This window comes from Argiope bruennichi, chromosome 2 (genome assembly GCF_947563725.1).
Source record: "Argiope bruennichi chromosome 2, qqArgBrue1.1, whole genome shotgun sequence".
NCBI classification, from domain to species: Eukaryota; Metazoa; Arthropoda; class Arachnida; order Araneae; family Araneidae; genus Argiope; species Argiope bruennichi.
This window is the reverse complement of record NC_079152.1, coordinates 17,904,717-17,925,449: the sequence shown is the minus strand read 5'-3', so window position 1 is coordinate 17,925,449 and position 20,733 is coordinate 17,904,717. Positions and strand designations below refer to the sequence as shown.

The 20,733-nt window shown below is 29.6% G+C and overlaps 1 protein-coding gene across 1 annotated transcript in view; it reads right to left on the bottom strand.

Moving 5' to 3' along the window:
* LOC129962075 (arrestin domain-containing protein 4-like) overlaps window positions 1-20,459 on the bottom strand; it is a 129,383-nt gene extending 108,924 nt beyond the window's left edge. Inside the window, exon 1 of the mRNA XM_056075787.1 lies at window positions 20,187-20,459. Coding sequence (XP_055931762.1) covers window positions 20,187-20,307 — 121 coding nt within the window. The 5' untranslated portion in view covers window positions 20,308-20,459. The remainder of the gene's footprint in view (window positions 1-20,186) is intronic.
* Window positions 20,460-20,733: the final 274 nt, after the last annotated feature.

Genomic DNA, 20,733 nt, shown 5'->3' with positions numbered 1-20,733 from the left:
CGTATTTTCCCCAACCGATTAAAATAAAAATTTGACACAAAATTGCACTTGCAATCACAAAACCCCCATAGTAAACTTGATATAATTAAATCAAAATATCGTTTTTAGTTATCCCTATTCAAATTTTCTGGAAATGCAGATTGACAGACAGTCAACCCCTGGTTGGATTTAAGTCAAAATTTGATAAGTGTCTGCATTATAGATGTTAAATATTTGTACCTAATTTTACCCATCTAGCTCTCTTCTTGTTGTTATTATTGTATTAACTTATATTCGAATCGACAGACGTAAAGACTTTCTCTAGTCGGATTTTGCTCAACATTTGACGGAAATCTGCAAATCTGGTGTAAAGACCATATACCAAATTTCATTCGTCTAGCTCAAGGCGTGTTTGAGTTATCATTGTCACAGACAGACATACGGATATTTTCCAAAAATGCATTTTTCGAACTCAGGGTGATCTAAAACGTGGAGAGTTGTCAAAATCGAATATTTTTTCGATTTCTATACTACATGTACAAATGAGGAGATTTGCTATTATTTAAACTCTTTCCAATTTGGCATTTAAATACACAAAGTATTAATTACACAGTGATAATAGGAAACAATAAGTTAATAAAAAGCAGAGTATCGAAAAAAGATAACTTGCAAATCGTTATTTAACCTTAACAAAATATGTTATCTTATATTCAGAAACAATAATTACTGAGCTGTAAAAAGTATTTGTTTGATTACGTTTATTATTATTATTATTTTGTTTGATAGCTTACATAGAAAAATATTACTATCATTATATTTTGCATTTCAACAGCTGGATTATTTTTTTTAAATTTTGATGTATGTGCTCAGTATATTAACCAAAATCATCCCTAATTTAAGGCCTGTTGTTAAGATCTTGATTTCAGCAATGGAGTGTTTTAGTTTCGAAACTGACAAGGGGAGGCGAGGACTGGAAAATTAAGTTCGGGATGAGATTTAGTATAATGGGTGTATGCCTTTAGAATGTTAATTTACTAGAGTTTTAAAACGCAATAGCCAGCCATTAAACGATATCTAACTTGAGCATACTTTATATACTAATAATGTGCGGCCGATACTGAGCGTTCAGACATCGCAGTCGGTAAGGGGTTAAGTTAGCATTCTCCACCCTGGTTTCGTTCTGGGTTAGTTTTTTTTTGTCCTTTTTATTTATCATGTTTCAAAATTATTTCAAATTAATTTAACAATTTACAAATAATTGTAATTAATATATTTTTCATGCTTTAATTGAAAAAATAAATATTTATTCTCCTATTTTTAAAGTTATAATTCAATTCTTTAAAGAAAAAAATATATGTCTGCGTTTTAAAAAAGTATATGAAATTACTTAAATTAAATTAACAATCTAAAGATGGTTTTCATTAATATGTTTCTCATTTTTTTTATGACTGTGCCTTTTTGTGACTCCTTACTAAGCGTGCAGTTCAAACGCTCAACAACGGCTATACATTATCAGTATATAAGCTATGTCGAAAATTAGAGGACTATTTTCTGGAAATCGGTTGACTATTGCATTTTTAAAGTTTAATGAATTAATATTCTGAAGGCATACTACTATTATGTTAAATCTCATCTCGTACTCAATTTTCCAACTCCCATCATGCAGGCTTCCCTGGTGAACGTTAAATCTGAATCTTTCCATTAGTTAGTTATTGAAATTTAGAGAGGGAGATGCCAGCTCCGATGTTGTCTTCCTCTTCCATTGATCAAACTATGAGATACATTCTAAAGCGTGTTTTATATAAGCGTGTTTCAAAATGGGACATTAATATTGTTACAAATTTGTAGATATTTTGTATTTTTATTATATTTCTGCGTAAATGTTTCAGACGAATTAGATTTTATGCGTTAGTGACCGCTAGCGAAGAATCGGATCCTACGTTTGGAGGGTTGCCGCTTGAATGACCAATTTAGCGACTTTATCGCCGACTTGGCGAGATGTTTGGCGATCTTTATCATACCATAAAACCTCGAAAGTTCGAGAATCGAAGCTCTAGCGGTAACATTTGGGGAGTCCGGGATTTTTTTTTTTTTTTTGGAAATCAGTGGAATAATGCTTACGTCATATCTCTCCAAGGAAGGGTATAAATATGATGTGTCATAGACTTCTTGAAGCCTGCTATTCTGCCTTTAATTACTATTGAATTACTCTGTGCTCAAGTGCTTAATTGATATATTTGATGTAAACTCCTGAATTAGCTGGAATTTTCTAGAGTAAAAGTATTCCAGACTTTTAAAGGACTGTTTTTTCACCGACTAAACAAGTCGAAATGTCCCCGAATCTATAACAACATAACTGCTTAATGTCCATAAATATCCTACAAGCTATGTCAAAAATGTGTTTACGATAGACTTAATTTTTGCGTTTAATTTAAAACAATTTTAAAAGAAGACTTGCAGATGACTTCGTTTCTTTTCAAGAATTCTATTATCTATAATCTTGGAAGAAATCTGCACAGTATTTCATTAAATAGAGTTGTAAAACACTGCTTGGTATATTTATTGCGAAGCCATTTATTTAACTTCAACGCAAAAAAAGTAACAAATGAAATAAAGTAAAATAAAATAAACGGCTTTTCGCTTGAGTGATCTCAGCGCCCTTATTCTTGGGACCTCTTTCCTCCTTTTGTTGTGGAATACGGAAGCTCTTCCTCGCTGCAAAAAACCGTATAATTAATAAGTTAATCTAATAAACGTTTGGCGAGCAGGCGAGAGTTTGAGCCAAAGAAATGCTATTAGCGTCGTCTTGATTCGCTGTATGCTGAGCTATTATTTGCCGACCCTTGTGAAGAGATGAAAAACGTTAATGAGACATTCATAGTCTTTGACTTAGGTAATCTCGCCTTTTTCATAACTTCTGGCTTTTATTAAAAATTAAATGCAGGATGAGGTTTGTTGCGAGTGTTCGGTTGTTTGCGAAATATGGATATTATCGTTTGAATTGAGGAAAGTTGTGAGAGTTTCAATAGAACAAAAAAAAAAAAAAATGTTTACGTTGAGGTGAGTCATTCAGGTTTTAGCCGTAAAATCCGTAGCCGTTATGTAATATATATTAGCTGTAATATAATATAGTCTAGAAGATTTTTCAATATTTTATAACTGAAAAATATTGTGCTTTTAACACACACACACACACACACACACACACACACACACACACACACACACACACACACACACACACACACACACACATTCTGTATCTATCTAAATACCTATATCTATAGATATGTAGGATTTTGCCATAAAATCCTAATAACACAATATACTGTGTAAAAACATCTTTTTACTTGATATTAATATTGTAATAATTATGAAATAAATTTTTGAGTTTTGCTACTTGTCTAGGTATTTTGGATTTTTTAAAATGATAATTAGAGAGATATTTTCGATTAGAATATCATATAATGCTATAATATTTAGGAAAACTATTCGGTGGACATATGGTGGAATGTATAACAAGCTCAGTAACAGATAACGTTTATTCGACAAGAAAGCAGGAACAAACATGTAACATAATACAGTCGGAGCATGCATAAAAACAGCACTTGCATCAATCAACAATTCACAAACGGAAAATCCCTATCAAACAATTTCAACACCACAGAGTCGCTGCAGATCCTTATACTCCAAAGAGAGATTTCGCTCTACCACTTCATTCAATTCGCCTGCTGCATTTGTTTGTGCATCTCCGTTTTTACAGTTTCTATAATAAGGTTTTGGTTTTGTGGTGTTTTATGGCGCAAAAGCCACATCTGGCCATACTGCTCCATTCTATAATAAGGCATCGGATGCTCTGGAATAAAATCTGCAACTCGAGTCCGAATGGAGATATCGCCAAGATCATCGAATATGTGGAGATTCTTCATTTTTGTCACCAAAGCTGAGGAGTCATTGACTGGCATTAATTCAACATCCGTTGGAAGTATCGCTAAATCTCTTCACTTTATTACGAGATTTATTGCGTTAGAAATTAATATTACAGATTTGTAACAATGTAATAATGTGCAATATTTTGCATGAATCTAAGCAGTAGATGACTTTGCTATGATATGAATGCTGAATTTTGCTATTTATTTCGGTATTCTAGACTTCCACCGTAAACTTTAAAGTGACCCCACAAAATGCACTATATTTTACTACAATATACAACTATTTCATTTACTTCAAAATACAAAGTGATTCAAAATTGCTTTGCATTTTTCGAGTATGTTTCACGTATGGATAAGATCTCACAAAATACAAATGTAACAATTCAATCAAGATACCTCTTTCACAGAAATTTTTCTTAAAAGTGCAATTAAAATACCTCGACTAATGAATTAAAAGTACTTTAATTAATTTCTTCTTAAGTCTAAAATAGAATAATCAGAATTTAGTGATTAGGAAGTAGAGCTTTCCTACTTCCTGAATATTGGGGGTTGGCTTTAAATCTTTTAATCTTCACATGGGGTATAGGAGACAAACCTCGTAATTTTAAACCTCGTGAAAGTCATGGTACAACTTGCATAATTTTAGTTACAAGACTTTCGTTTTAGCAGTATCGATTGTTTCCGAAATCACAACAGCATTATTGAAACTACATCTGGACGGCTTTCAAAATATTAGAGAAAATTTGATTGGAAAACTCTATCTCTAACGGTATTATAAATGACGGATTATTAAATATTAAAATCCTATTATTGTTTTATCGCCAAATCATTCAGCAATAAAACTATAATAGGAAGACAATTTTGCGAAATTAGTACCATCAACAGTATGTCACTAAATATATAAGAATATTATTTCAAAAAATTTATTCTTTGCGTTTTTGTTGATGTAATTTCGGAATTTTGAATTAAAAATTCCTTTAAATGGCCTTAAATATGATTATAAAGAATTTAAAAATAATTTATTATATCGATTATTTATTTCTAAATGCTAGTACACGACATTGTATTCATAAAATACTACATGGTAATTTAAAATGGATATAGCAATTGTAAACGGCTATAACTATTTAATGAAAAATAATTTATCGAAAAGATTAACACAGAATGTAGACTGAATTTCAAAATTTCTCATGCCCAAAACAATCGAAGAACTCAAAGTAAACATTTGTAATGCTATTTCGGTGTCTGCAGACAGGCTTCAGAATGTACTGTGTGAAATGGACTACCGCTTAGATGTTGTCCGCGTGACAAGGGGAAGTCACATAGAACATCTATGGCGTATGTATACAATATTTTGAAGTTCCGTCTACATTATGTGTTAATCTTATCGATACATTCTTTTTTATTAAATAGTTATAGCCGTTTAAAATTGCTATATTCATGTTGAATTACCCTGTATATTATTTAAAAAGAGGAATGTTTATTTTTATGGGTACTTCCTATAATATCAAGGTACAGACTAAAATCACATTTTGTCATTTATGAGTGATACGGTCATTTACAGCTTTCTGTTTATTTTGAACTCGAATTGTCACTTAGCAATTAAATTTAAGAGGCGAAAAGTAAATTTTAAAGAAATGTCGTTAATAAATATTTAAAAGCTATGCTGCTTGGTTGATTATGAATACTTTTTACTTGAGGATGAATAGAACAAAAAATAAATCATATTTGTCCTTTAGGCTTATGTACGAAAGATACGAATTGGATGTAGCTGAAAACCATCAATTCCCTTTGACAACTAGTTAGAATTCTCCAGTTGGAAAGTTCTAATTATTTTTGGCCTGAAAAGTTCATATATTTTGATAAAAGGAGCAACCACATTTATACGCAAATTATCAAACTTGCACAAAACTAGAAAATATGGAGATAGAATTTGGAGGCTGTAAAAATGGTAGCACTTGATGAATTAGAATAATATCTTGATGTTTTAATTTGTGCGTGTTTCTTTGTTGAAACTTTTCCAGAATACTGAGATAAATTGTAAAAATGGCAGCACTTGATACATGGAGCATCCCGAAATAATAGACAAAGCTTTAAAATAAAAATTACTTTGAAATACTAAATTTGTTTAACTGATCATCTAGCGTTTAATCAATAGACGTGAGAAAAATTTTAATTAAAAATGAAGTAAAGAACTGAAAAATAAGTTGGCTTTTGTCAAACTAATTGACTGAATTTTCAAAATTTTTTTTGATTTTACAAAGAAAATCGGAAAATATTACATTAAACTGAAAATTCTTTCGTAATTCGGAGTTCTTACTAAAAATTCCTGCTTCATGGCCACAGTGATTTTAGGAAATATTTCTCTGCTTTCATGTCAATTATGTCGTTAAATGCCGGCTACCTGGCATAGGGGTAGCGAATTTTCCCCGTGATCTGGGCGTCCCGGGTTCGAATCCCGGTTCGGGCATGGTTCTTCTTCATCTGTGTTCTATCTGTGAGGTGTGTGAATGTGCCCCCCCCCCTTGTGAAAAGGGTTTGTGAAAGAAAATGTATGTGAGTTCTTTATGAGCTAGAAATCCGACTTCTGCCCTCGGGTACTCAGGGGTCTTTACACTCAGAGCTACTGCAGCCCCTTTCCATGGTAACACGGACACGACATCCTCATCATGTCGTTAAATTACCAATACTATATGCGAATTCATCGACAAATAAGTTTACAATAATTCCACTTTCTTTATTTAAATTGAGTATTCAATGCTTAATTGAATCAGGGTTCCGTGTTAGATTAACCACCTAACCAGAACATATCCCTTGCACCTCAGGACCCTCGGCCAAGAACGCAGATACGGGCACTGTTGGCCTTAGCCCACGTGGGCTGTCGTGCCACTGAGTTTAGTTTATTCATTGTTTAATTGGAAAGCTTTCAGTCTTGGAGATTCTGTTATAAAAAATTGTGTAAAATTACAATTTATATATTATTTATTAAAACTGAAAATTTAATGCAAATACATTAGTTCGCACTAAAAGAAACTATGCAATATAAATCTTAAAAAAAATAATAAGATTTCTTTTAACCTCTCGTTCTTATGTAATTATTCCTTAATCAAACAAATTTTCGAGTTAATTCATTTATAAAAAAATTAGATTGCAAGGGAAATTTATGAACAGATTTACTCAACTGAAAATAATTATATGGTAATAAAATTTATGAGATCTGAGTAGGATTAATCATACTTCTGAATATATTAATTAAATAAATTCTAGTAAGCATTTATCGAAAAATATTTTTTCAACATCGCAATAAGAAATGACAATCCATGTTTTTGTCAAACGATAAATGAACATAAAAAAAATCTTGTTTTTTTATATCTAATTAAGAGACTTAAATGATTATTGCATGTGTTGCTTGGTCGATTCGAAGAAAGCAAAATTGCTACATTCGAAACCTTCACGCACCAGATACGAAACCGGTTTAGCGGAACAAGCAAAATAAACAACCGCAGTTGTTATCGCCAGATTACACTTAGTAATTTCGCAACATAATTTATTTTTTAAAAAAGCCGCCTTTAATAGAAGTGTGTCTTTTCAGTGAAAATATGTCGAGACGTTATTTCTTTGCCCTGAAGTGATTTTTTTAATAATAATCATTTAAAAAGAAAACTGAACTTCTCTGATGCGAAAAGGGTCTATTTTTTTCCCCCCAAGACAATATTCAAAGATTAATTGATATCAAAATGGAAACTCATGAGAAATAAAATATTTAAGCCCCATAATTTTTTTTACCAAAAAAATAGCAAATTGAATTTTTTTAGATCATGCATTTTTATAAATATTCTTCAATTTCTCGAGATTCTGATATATTTTTTAGTATTATATTCACTCAAATTTCTGGACCAGCAAAGATAATAATATAAAAAAAATGTTTAGTTTTAATAATTCCATTTTCATTATTATTTTTGCAATAGAATGTCTATATCTATATCTGTCTGGAGTAATGATGGATACTGGAGTAACATGAAAACTGGAGTAATTTTGTTTGGATTTTAACTGGTTTGGAATATATTGTTAGAAATGTAAAAATGTCGGTAGATTTGTAAATGGCCCATCTAGCTCAAAGGAGGTGAAATGGTGGGCTTCATTAAGACGAAAAACTTTTGTATTTAAAATTTTTCGACTAATGAAATATCTTAGAAGTGAGAGGGTGAAAAGTGATTTTCATATCTCAATTTTGACTTTCTAGAATCGATAATTTATGTTGCTAGATAGTAATTTCGATTTAAAGAAATCTGTCTTTGCCTTCTAGCTTGCCGATAAGAGTGTTTTTATCTTTTAAGTACTTTCTTTATGAATAGATTTGAAACGGGATAAAAAAAACTCTTTAGCGAAAATGAGATAGAAAATATTGCTCTGAAGGAAGAAAGAGGAACAAAATCCTGTTAAACAGAAGAACAGAACAGATTATGAACTGAAGAAGACTCAGAGGAATATAATAAAAGAAAATATTTTTTATTTTAAAATTACTGCATATTGCGCATTTATATATCTTTATTTATTTGGTGGCAACTTCATTCATTCATAAATAAGAGTTTTAAAAGATTTTAAAAACAAAATTTTTAAATGATGTATTCACAATTTCTATTAGCAAATAATTTTACAATGATTGATTTTAAGATGCAATTTATTTATTTATCTTACAAAAATATTTTAGGATAAAAAAATTTAAATTTGTAGACTTATTGAATTTTACATTTGAAGATCCTTTCAACAACTCAAAAATTTATTTTGAGGAAAAATGTTTTTAGAGAGAATTTGTCGGCCTGCTTCAATGATTTTGATAATTTAATTCCAAATTAATGTGTTTTTGATTCTGTGTAATATAAAAATATCAGGAAATATATGAAAAGTTGGGGAGAGTTAAAGGGTTTTTTAAAAGGAATACAAATGCGATGTAGTAAAGGAGTACAAGGGAGATATTCATGCTTGGTTTTGAGAGGTGGGGAAGGGAGGGGGAATGTCCCGAATACAAAACATTCTTGAGTTCAAGTCAACAAATATTAAACTTTTTCCCTGGGATAAGTAGTTAGATGTATAATTATTCATTTAATACAAGTTTATTATTACTAATTTAGGAATTACTCATTTAATACAAGACCAAAAAATAAATATTTATAAATGCTTTCAATTTTAATTTTCCCAAAAAATTAATCTATAACTTCTTAGGACTATAGGCGTTTTTAACTACGAAAATTTAACCAACGGGAGTGCTTCCATAAAACTTTTTCGCATGCACTTTAATACTTATTATCCTAGAAAATGCCTTCCTTGGAATTGGCATACAATAGTTTCGAAATATGAACCTTTGGCGTTAATGTAGCATTTTTACTTGATCTATCGTGTCATACTTGGCGAGTTATTTGGCGATTATTCCCTGGCATGCAGTTAATAGCATCCGAAAATCTAATTTGTCTTTTAGAACAGTTTTCCCAACCGATTGGAACAAAAATTTGATACAAAATAATAATTGTAGTCACAAAATACCATACCAAATATGATACAATTAATCATTATTTTTTTGAATTATCGCTTTTACGTGTTTCTAAAAGTACAGATTTACAGACAGTCGACCCGCCGTTAAATTTGGCTCAAAATTTGAAAGTTTTCTATATTATATATATTAAACATGTCTACCAAATTCTACCTATCTAGCTCTCTTCATTTTGTAGTTATCGTATTAACATAAATTCAAAGAGCTGGACAGTCACGCTTCCTCTGAGCGGAGTTTGCTCAAAATCTGACAGAAATCTACACATTTGATGTAAAGACTGTATACCAAATTTTACCCGTCTAGCTTAAAGCGCTTTTTACTTATCTTTGTCAGTGACAGACATTTTCCCAAATGTGTTTCTCGAACTTAGAGAGGTCTAAAACTTGGAGATTCGTCAAAATCCGAAAATCATCGAATTTTTAGAAGATTGTAGTACTTTCTTTATGCTAGATATACGAGAAAGTGAAAAGTAAAAAAATAAAACAAAATGATGCTCCGTCTTAAAAGGTGCTTGGCATGGGACATCCGAATGCAAAGAGTTAGATAGAAGAATACATTGTGCTGTGGTAATCCTTTGTTCTTTCTTTGTAACTGACTACAAATTAAGTAACGAATTTTTTTCAATCTTAATAAAAATGTGAGCATTTTATAATTAGCTTTCCTTTATAGGAATGAAAAAATTATTATAAAAATTTATATGATACTAACTAAAGCTTATATGATGTCCCATACTCATATCTTATGTTATCTGTGGGGGTATCTAAGATAGGAAGGCCGCGGTGGCCTGGTGGTAGGTCTCAGCTTGTGAGCCGTATGGTTTCAGGTTCGAGACCCGATTCCACCGAAGAACCGCCGTGTAAGGGGGTCTGTTGCACGTTAAATCCGTCATGCCAAACGTCCTTCCGCTGGTGTGGTGTGGTGTGGAAAGGGGGGTGCCAGCTCAGGTTTCGTCCTCGTCATCTGACCACGGTTGAGAATTACGAGGTCCGTCCCAAAATAGCCCTAGTGTTGCTTTACAACGGGACGTTAATATAACTAAACCAAACTAAACTAAACAAAAAAAATCTAAGATATGAGTATGGGAAGCTTGAGGCATGATGGTTGGTCATCATCTGAGTGGATGCAGAAACGGTGAGGGTCAGCTAATTCCTACTAATGACAAGACGTATTTCCCACGGTAAGGGTTGTACCGGGGCCGGTGATGGGCCTTATGACTTAACCTTTGTTCCCACCAATGCTGTCGCGGAAGTCCAGTCAGTCAGTATGCCTTAGTGTGTGGTTATAAGAAGGAATTGCTAGAGAAAGCCTCTAGAAAGTTTTCTGATATTTTCCTGATAAAGGCTGATTGAAATAAATACATTAAATTCACTTTAAATTGAATCTAGTATGATTAATGGACTTTCAGACGTGTAATCGATGAAACGAAATATAAAAGCATCTTCCACTCTGCTCGAAAGGCAATTTGGAGCCCCTAATAGTATACAAATTTGGTAATCCTAGTAGGAGATTTGACATTTCCTTCTAGAAATACTGCTATAATTTTAAAATTTAGTATTGGGTAAACAGGCCTACGTTTTCTAAACACTTGCATATCCCATATTAGTTAACATTACGGTTGAATACCCAGACCCTAAGCAAAAAAGTGAACATTTTAATTCGAATTTAACCATATTGGCTAAATTTTTGCAGGAAACATTTCTAAAGTATAATTTAAAATTTTTAAAACCTTTCTTATCTGAATTTCTTAAATAAAAGATTTAAACTTCAGATTTTTCAACAAAATGTAGGTGACAGTTTAACATCTGTCTCGACTTAAAATATCTATTATAATATAATATAAAATAACATAAACTTTAAAATATTTTCATATTACTATTAATTTTTTGCGATGTATCTCTAGGCGAATAGGTATCAGCAACAAACAAATCAATAAAGAAAATACATTTATTGTTCCCGTGTATGTTAAGATCTATTTTTAACATCAGCATTCAGAACAATATTACATATGTAATAATATTTTGGAGACATTATAAGAAAGATGACTTGAAAATGAACATACCCTAATTGGTCCATTGAAACAATGGGAACATTTTCTTTTACTTCAATACCAGATCAATTATCCAACGAAATTAAATTCTTGTAATTGGTGAAAAATCATGTCTTTTAAGCTTAAACATTATTATTATTATGATGTTATTTGAATTCCAGCAACAAGATTGTTGTACAACAAACAACGACAACCATAAATTATAAAGAAACAATAGAGAAACAGAATCAAAATATGGATCTTGTATTCACTAGTTGATTTCATTAAAAATATTTTTATGCAATGTCACTCAATAGTAATATTTATTCTTCTTGAAGCAGTAACATGAATATATTTATTAAAATAAAATAAAATAAACAGCTGTTTAAAATACCGTAGGTCGAGGAGGTGTGGCTCCACAATAGTGCCAACCCATGTGACGTCATGATCATATCTTAAAAGTGATGATGAAAGTCACCAAGAATCTGTGCCATTTTTTTTTAAATTCTGAGTTCAGATGCAAATTTCTTTTTCTCTTCCTGTCGAATTAATATGAAAATGAATTTGAATTGCCCATTTGCTGAGTGTCAAATGGGTTTTAAACCACTTTGTGTTAAGACTAAAATGAACAATGTATAATTAGATAAAATTTCAATCTTTAAATGATAAAGTACAGTTGTTTGAGTTGACCAATTTGTCAAAATGAAGTACAGTCAAGCGTCGCATAACGAGCGAAATAAAATGTAAAAAAAGTAACTCGTTTCATGAGTGATGTTTCGCAGACCGTGTGGTGAGGAGACATTGTGATTTCGCATACTGCATTGGCTTGAATCAATTCTGTGTTGAGCGCTTTTTGAGAAGAATCCTTATATATACATGGAAGAAGTTTTGGTCGGATAGCGTCGTCGAATGTGACTTCGAGATTTTTCAGCAAGTATCTGCGGAGTCTAATAGACATTATTTTGTCTTTGTCTATTATTATGGGGCTAGAGGTGCATAACAATATTATCGTTAAGGTAGTCAAAGAGTACAGCCAAAGGAGAGAAAAAGTTGCAGCTGCATTCTGTGTCATAACAAAAGTGTTATCGAAATGCGAAAGAGATTTGGTCGGGAGAGAAATAAATAGTAGATACAAGAAAACAACTATCTTCAAGCACAATAAGGAAGATGCTTAAGACATCGAAAACTATTGCATCGTATATTGAGAAATATCACCCTGATAAAGCAATAGCTATGCACCTAAAATTCATTTAACGATAATTCTGTGCCATATTTTCAAAAAATTTTGAAACATGGTCAAATACAAATGCTTCTAGACAATTTTCTTATAAATAAAGAAATATGTCATATAAAAAATAAATTACATTATTTTACATGGTTACTAAAAAACACAATTGTATCGCTTAACGACTGTTTGGCATAGCAAGTAAAATTCGAGAACGAATCATTCCAGTTAAGCGAGGTTCCTCTGTATTCTGGTACATCAAAAAATGAGCCATAGGAAATAAAAGAATGGACAGAAATGTGTACAAAACATAAAGAGGTCAGCAGAACCTGCGGGTCCTCAACTGCGACAGGTGGGCTGAGCAAAGAGTAGGCACAGGAAAAACCCACAGGCAAGAAGACTGAATTGGTTTCGCTTGCTTGAGCTATCTGGGTTAAAACAGAGAGTTGGATGTTTTTGTTTTGAAAATTGGCTTCAATTTACCAGCTGGTTTGCTACTTTCGGGTGTAGTAACTCAAGTAAGAAGCTAAGTACAACTATACAATAGAATGTCTTGCAATATGTATGCTTACATTCGCCAATTTTTAGTACTATATTCTCTAATCAGCAATATATTAAGATATATGAAAAGTAGATAATTAATATGTAATGTAGAGCTAAAATTAATAAAAAAAGTCCTTTCGGCAAGCTGGAAGCAAAGTTAGATTTCTTTTCATCTAAGTTCATATTTCATGAACTTTAAAATCACTTTTTAACTTCTAAGATGTTGCAGTTATCGTAAAACCTTAAATACAAAAGTTATTCCTCGTAATAAAGCGATAATTTATTTTGCTTTTCTCTCTTTAATATTAAGGAAGTTATAGAACTAGATGGTTCGTTTGCGAATGCGTTCCGAAGTTTCTGGATTTCTAACAACATATTCCAAGCCGGTAAAAATTATTCTAGTTATCTTGTTCATAACACACACACCCACACGCACATACACGCACGCATGATCGCGAAGATTCGTAGAAATTTTCTAAAGTCGTGAAATGAGACCCATTGCAATAGGTAGTTTTCCAAAATATGTTAAAAGTTATATTGATGCATATAACCTTACTTATATATTAGTTATTTTAAGAATGTTGAGTATATTTGAATTTACAAAAATTATTCGTTGTCTCCAATAACAAATGATGAATGCAGAAAAAATTATCATACTGAAAATATATTGAAGTATGCGAAATTAAAAAATAAATGCATCAATTTTTTATTAGAATCAAATAGGTTGATTTATTTTAAATAAAAGAGAAGGCTATTTTTTTCTTTGTACATATAATCAAAGAATTTGTTATTAAACGAAGTTTTTATACTAATTTGTAATATTTCCGAAGTTCTTTATTCAAGAAATATCTTCTCATTCTTTTTTTTATACGAATGAGTGGTGGAATTGCTAGAAAGGATCTGCGGCTTCAAGATTTTGATACATTCTTTTCTAAAAATTCTAATTATTATACTAAAGAAATCTTTAGTATCATACTTTATCATACTAAAGAAGTATCGGATATTATATGTTAGACGATGATGTAAAATGTGTATTGGAATCAAATAGTTTTAAATAAAGAAAATTTGTTTTAAATAAAGAAAACGATATTTTTCTCCGTTTAATTTAAATATATAATCGAACTATTTGTTATTAAACAAACTTTTTATTCTAATTTGGAATATTCAGTATCGAATTTTCAAATTCAAGCAATATCTTCTAGTTCTTTTTCCCCTTACGAATGAGTGGAGAAATTGCTAGAAAAGAATCTACGGCTTCAAGATTTTGATACTTCCTTTTCTAATAATTCTAATTATCACACTTTGTCCCACTAAAGAAATATGGAAGTATAAGAGTTTATATATTAAATGTAGAAATTTTTTTGTTAGAATCAAACAGACTGATTTGTTTTAAATATTAAAATGATATTTTTTGTTTTATTTAAATATATAATCGAACAATTTGTTATTAAACAAATTTTTTATTCTAATTTGGAATATTCAATATCGAAGTTTCTAATTCTTTTTTTCATACGATTGACTGAAGAAATCGCTAGAAAAGAATCTACGGCTACAAGATTTTGATACTTTCTTTTCTAAGAATTCTAATTATCATACTAAGAAAATCTTTAGTATCATACTTTATCATACTAAAGAAATATGGAAGTATAAGAGAGTATATGTTAAACTTAACAAAATTTTATTAGAATTAAATAGACTGATTTGTTTTAAATAAAGAAAATAATAATTTTCTTTTTTTATTTATGAATATAATCGAACGTTATTAAACGAAGTTTTTATCCTAATTTGTAATTTTTCCGAAGTTCTTAATTAAAACAATATCTTCTACTTCTTTTTTCCTTACAAATAAGTTAAGAAATTGCTATAAAAGAATTTACGACGTCAAGGTTTTGATAATAAATAATCAAAGAATTCTTTTTTTTCTTCTTCTTCTTTATGGTAACCATATCTTTCATTAGAATTGCATTCGAAGATGCAATCGCGTCTTTGAATAGAACTTAAGGCCAAATAGAAACAATGAAAGAGTGGAAGTCATAACCCTCAAAATAAATAAAAATTATTTCTTTAACAAACTTTGGAACTTTTCAAATGGCAACATGGTCTTTATTTTTTCTACAACAGATTTCACATTCAAAAATCACTCAATATATTTAGAATTGAATAACCACAATTTATTTTTCTACTACCTTTATCAATATATGAATTTTATTTTCTTCAAACTAAATTCATTGAAATGTTATAAAAATAAAATGAGCTAAACCTGAAACTCAGCATGTATGGATTTGAAATCATACTTTAATTATATATTGAAGATCACAATACCTTTCCATTTTTTAAATTTCTATTATTTATGTTATTGAGTAAAATAGAGCTACAGAATTTCATTCGAAAATAATCTTTATTTATGAAAAAAATTAAGGCTTTAATAAATGCCAAGAAAAAATGATACACTTCAAGGAAAATAATAAATAAATTATACACAAAAAATATGAATCAAAAGTTTTGTCAAACTTATTAAAAATATGAATTGCGACGTAAATGAACTGCAGCAGTTAGAAAGAAAATAATAATTAAATTTTGTTTATTTTTTGGTATGAAAAATATTTAATATTAAGCTTAAATAATTTCATCATATATCATAAAAGTATTTTTTGTTACTTATACCCAGACATTATTGATTAATAAATAAGCACTAAAAATTATGTTTTATTAAAATGCACAATGAAAACTTTTCAATATAAGTAAAATTTTTATTTCGCCAATTTATTTCGTTGAATGAAAACAATGTTAAGTTGTTTTTAAATAGAGTTTTGAATTTCAAATATTATATCAATCACTGGAGTTTCCGTGATTAAATTCAGAGATATTTCATTCGTTTCTAACAAAGAGAAAGAAAAGAAGGTGATAACTTTGAAAAATATTTGTTGGGTTTAAAAAGTAAAAACAATTAATGAGTTCTGCATTATGAAATGCAGGAATTGAATTTCCAATGGTTTTATCTATGTAATACAAAATGTTGTTTACATTTTGCAATTTAAATATTTTATACGGAAGGAAAGAGAAAACAGATCAATATTTAAAAAAAAATAACTCTCAAAATAAGAGTGAAATTTTATAATAGCTCTAAACATTAGACCTTTCACTACAATATCTATTAATTTCTTTATCTTTAAGATTTTTATTTTATATCAGCTGTATCTTATCATATTGGTACAGTAAAGGTTAAAGTCTTGTTTCCAGTTTCTATAGGCATATTTAATTCTATTTTTTATTTTAATCTTAAAAAATAAATCTCAGTAAAAGCTACTTTAATGTCATTTAAAAGTCAAAAACATTTTTTAAATTTTAGTAATATGGAAGAGTTTTTAATTTAAGGAAAAACGCTTTCTGTTGGAAATAATGTTTGTTACAATATATAGAATTTAAAAAGTTATAGAATTACAAGATTTTTTTAAATCATTTCATTTCTCAAAATGAAGGCTTATTAATCATTATTACGAATTAAAATCATCGTTTGTGTTTCAATACAAATAAAAATCTGTAAAATATTAAAAATTTTGTTTTTAATTCCCATATACAAAAATTGAAAATGAAAATAATATTAGTTAATAACAAGACCATGAATTGAAAACAATCTTTCTAAGTGATTCATTCGAGTAGAAAAAAGCACAGCTATAGTTTCATTTTTAAAATGATAAGAAAATAAAATGAGTATATTGCAAAGCTTTATAATAAGCATACTGAAAAAATTTAGTTCTTTTAAATAAAATAAAAATAAATTCTACCGAATACTTTAATGCAGAAGTTTGCATACAAAAAAAAGACGATTTATAAGAAGATACATAAAAAACATTTTGATCACAAAAATAAATAATGACGCTTTAGTATGAATATATCTTTTGTAATAACCATTTAAATTGTCGATCCGGTGTTTTACAAATAATCATGTTAAAGAATTTTCTTAATTAATATTGCATAATTTATATAACTTTGTTAATATAAATTAATAAGAAAATACAAGTGAAAATTTAAAGTTTATCTTCAGGTTTCTTGCCCTAACAAGTTCTAAAGCGCACTTAATTTTAGTACATAATTGATTATCAAATGTCGCACATCTTTTAAGCAATTTTAAAAATGTTAAGTCAAATAGAATCCGATTAAGTGGTGACTATGGAACTGAAATGTGTCTGTAGAAACTATACATTTATCAAACAGTATAAGAAAAACCTCCGTAAGAATGAACTTAAAAAAAAATTGTTCTTTCAAAAGTATATCTCAATGTTACTGAACATATTTGGTAAAACAGACCTTCAACAATTATAATTTTTATATGATCTTTTATTGTGCACTTTTACACTACTATTACTATTGCAGATGCGAAATCTGAACGTAAAACGAGTGTTTAATCTTATTATTGAATAGAAATATTATCTTAATAAAAGTACATCGTCATAAATTTAATTAATCATTGTATCTTAACAAAATTTCAAATTTTCTTTTGATGTGGATCCTTATGAATCACAGTTTCCCATTCGACATATTCATTACCTAACAAAAAATTTCAGCTTTTACTTTGCAATTAATTTAGCCATATAATTTGTCAATTAAATAAAAATATAGTTACTATGGTCAAAACTAAACAGTTACTACGATCAAAATTAAACAGTTACTACGGTCGAAATCAAACAGTTACATAAACAGTTACTACGGCCAAAACTACTCAAATAGAAAATTTCTAATTAGGAGAAATGTATTCTATAGCCCTTTAGTAACCATTTTCATTTGAATACAGTACACATTAAAAATTTTGTGAATTTAAAAAATTGATTTTCAATAATAATATGCGTTTTCTTTATTTTAAGCCAAAATATCAAATATGATAACAATAATTTGATTTCACACAATAGCAGTTCATGCAAATGTATACTCTTATATTTCTGAATTCAATGAACTACGAAAATATGCTTTCCCCCTATTTTTAAAGCAACGCATTATTTAATTATTAATTAGTAGAATAAATATTTTCTAAATATTTCATTCTGGAGTATTAACTTCAGTTTTTTCCCGAAGAGAAATCATTAGATTATGTAATTAGTAAATAAGAGAAATAATTAGTATTAAATTACACTGAAGCCTTCTTTAGGCTTCAACTTAGAAATTTATTTTTGATGTTTATAGTTTAATTACAGAACTAAGTAAGAAATTGAGTGTATTATATTTTTGTCTAGGATATATATAAAATGTATTAATTTTGTTTGTTTGCACTAATTTTGAACAATAGATATTCTTTCATACAAAAGATCATATTCCTTCATTAATTTAAATATAAACTTTCGTATATTTTTGTAGACATACAAGATATAATGAGCAGTCATAGAACTGTGCAAAGAAAGATCCTATATATATATATGTTCTAACAAAGGTCAAAGACTGCACTGATTTTTCAAAAAATAAATTAAAATATATATTCACTTACAAAAAACAGCGCAATAAAATGATATTATACTATATCATTTACGGGTTTAGCTATTTATTTTTGCTAAAGGTTAGTGATTTAGGATATTTATTTTAAATATGATGATAAAAATGAATGCTTTTTATTCTTTAAGATTACACATTTGAAATAAACGATGGCAAAGATTTTAAATTTTACATTTCAAACGATAATTTAAAGAGTTAAAAAAATGTAGCTCTTAGTACATTGCTTGTTTCTATAAACACTGCATTTTGTGTCGTTTTACACATTTACTGTATTTAAATAGCATGCTTAGCTATTTAAAATAATCTTTTTAAAACCAAATGTAAATAAATTAAATTTAGTTAACAAAAGAACATTTATATTATATAAATAACGGTGTTTTTTCTTGAATAAACAAACGCCATTTTCTTTAAGTAAATAATTCTGATTTTTTTTTTTTTTTTTTTTTGTAACAGAAACCTAGTAAGACCAGCCAATAAAAAATACAATCTATTGAACTTATAAACAAGACAATGCTTCTAGCTCTCTTCTTTGTTTGCTATGCATTTAGTTTAAAGTTTCATTTGCTGAAAATATACCTTTTATTTTTCTAATGATAATGTTGTTTGTTTCATTATTTATTTTTTTTAAAAAAAACTTCTCTAAAATTCCTAAAAATGCTTATTCAGTTCGTGATATTTTCAATAAATTGCTTTCGAATAAAATGTATTTTTGCTCTGCTATGAGAGAATTTGCGCTTTTTAAAAACATAAATCACATGTTTATATCTGGCGTATATACAATATGGGGAAAATAATAAAAGAAATAAATTCCAAAAATTGTTTTAGAAAGTTAATAATGATAAATGAATAGCGAATGATATAACTTTATCAGTTATAATAATAACTAGATGATAATGTTGCCAGTTATGCCTATAACTGTACTGTTTAGACCTTGTTTTCTCGAAAACAAGGTCTAAACGGTACAGTTCTCGAATACAACATATCTCGCGATTTTGCACACTGTCGTTACAAATCAAAGAATTGTTAGAAATAATTAATTGGGGCAGTTATGATAATAACTGTACTGTTTAGACTTTATTTTCTCGAAAACTGGGTCTAAACAGTATAGTTCTCCAATACAACATACCTCGAGCATTTGCACACTGCCGTTACAAATCAAAGAATTGTTATGAAGAATTAATTGGGGCAATTATAATAATAACTGTACTGTTCAGACTTTGTTTTTTCGAATACAAGGCTTAAACAGTACAGTTAAACAGTACAACACCTCTCGAGCTTTTGCATACTGTCGTTACAAATCAAAGAAAGAATTAATTGAGACAGTTACGATAATAACTGTACTGTTAAGACCTTGTTTCCTCGAAAATAAAATGTAAGCATACAGTTCTCGAGTACAACATCTTACGCGATTTTGCATACTGTCGTTACAAATCAAAGAATTACACTTCATACCTGTGACGGCCGTGTCTTCATCCAAATCAACCAAAACACGTCCCGTTAGAAAGGATCCAGGAAAGTAGAGCAAACTTTCGTTATCCAAAAGGATTAGGAACTTTCTCAGTTTCTTGGCCATACTAATCCGTTACTGATTCCGCAGGTGTTTTTTACACTCGAAAACGGCAGATCAGATGTTCATCATCTTACTGCAGACGATTTTGACGAAGAGGGCTGTTCCATCTAGTGAAACCAGCGGGACTGGGCGACAGGTAAAAGGAAAATAGGCGAAGTGTTGTAGGTGGGCCTATTTCCATCTGATGACCTCGACTGCCTCTCGACAACCGGTCTTTGTGACGTCATCTGCTTCAGCTGTTTTTATTCCGTTGTCTGTAACTGAGAAGTAAAAGGTGGACGACTGCGCAAGACCACGAAGTAGAAGATAATAAAATCATCACCGCACTTGCTTACATTTTATGGTAATAATTCTTCTTATCGAAATCATGGAAGACGGAGTGCATTCCAGTGTGCTCAATTTAATGCCAATATTTGAAATATAAATCTT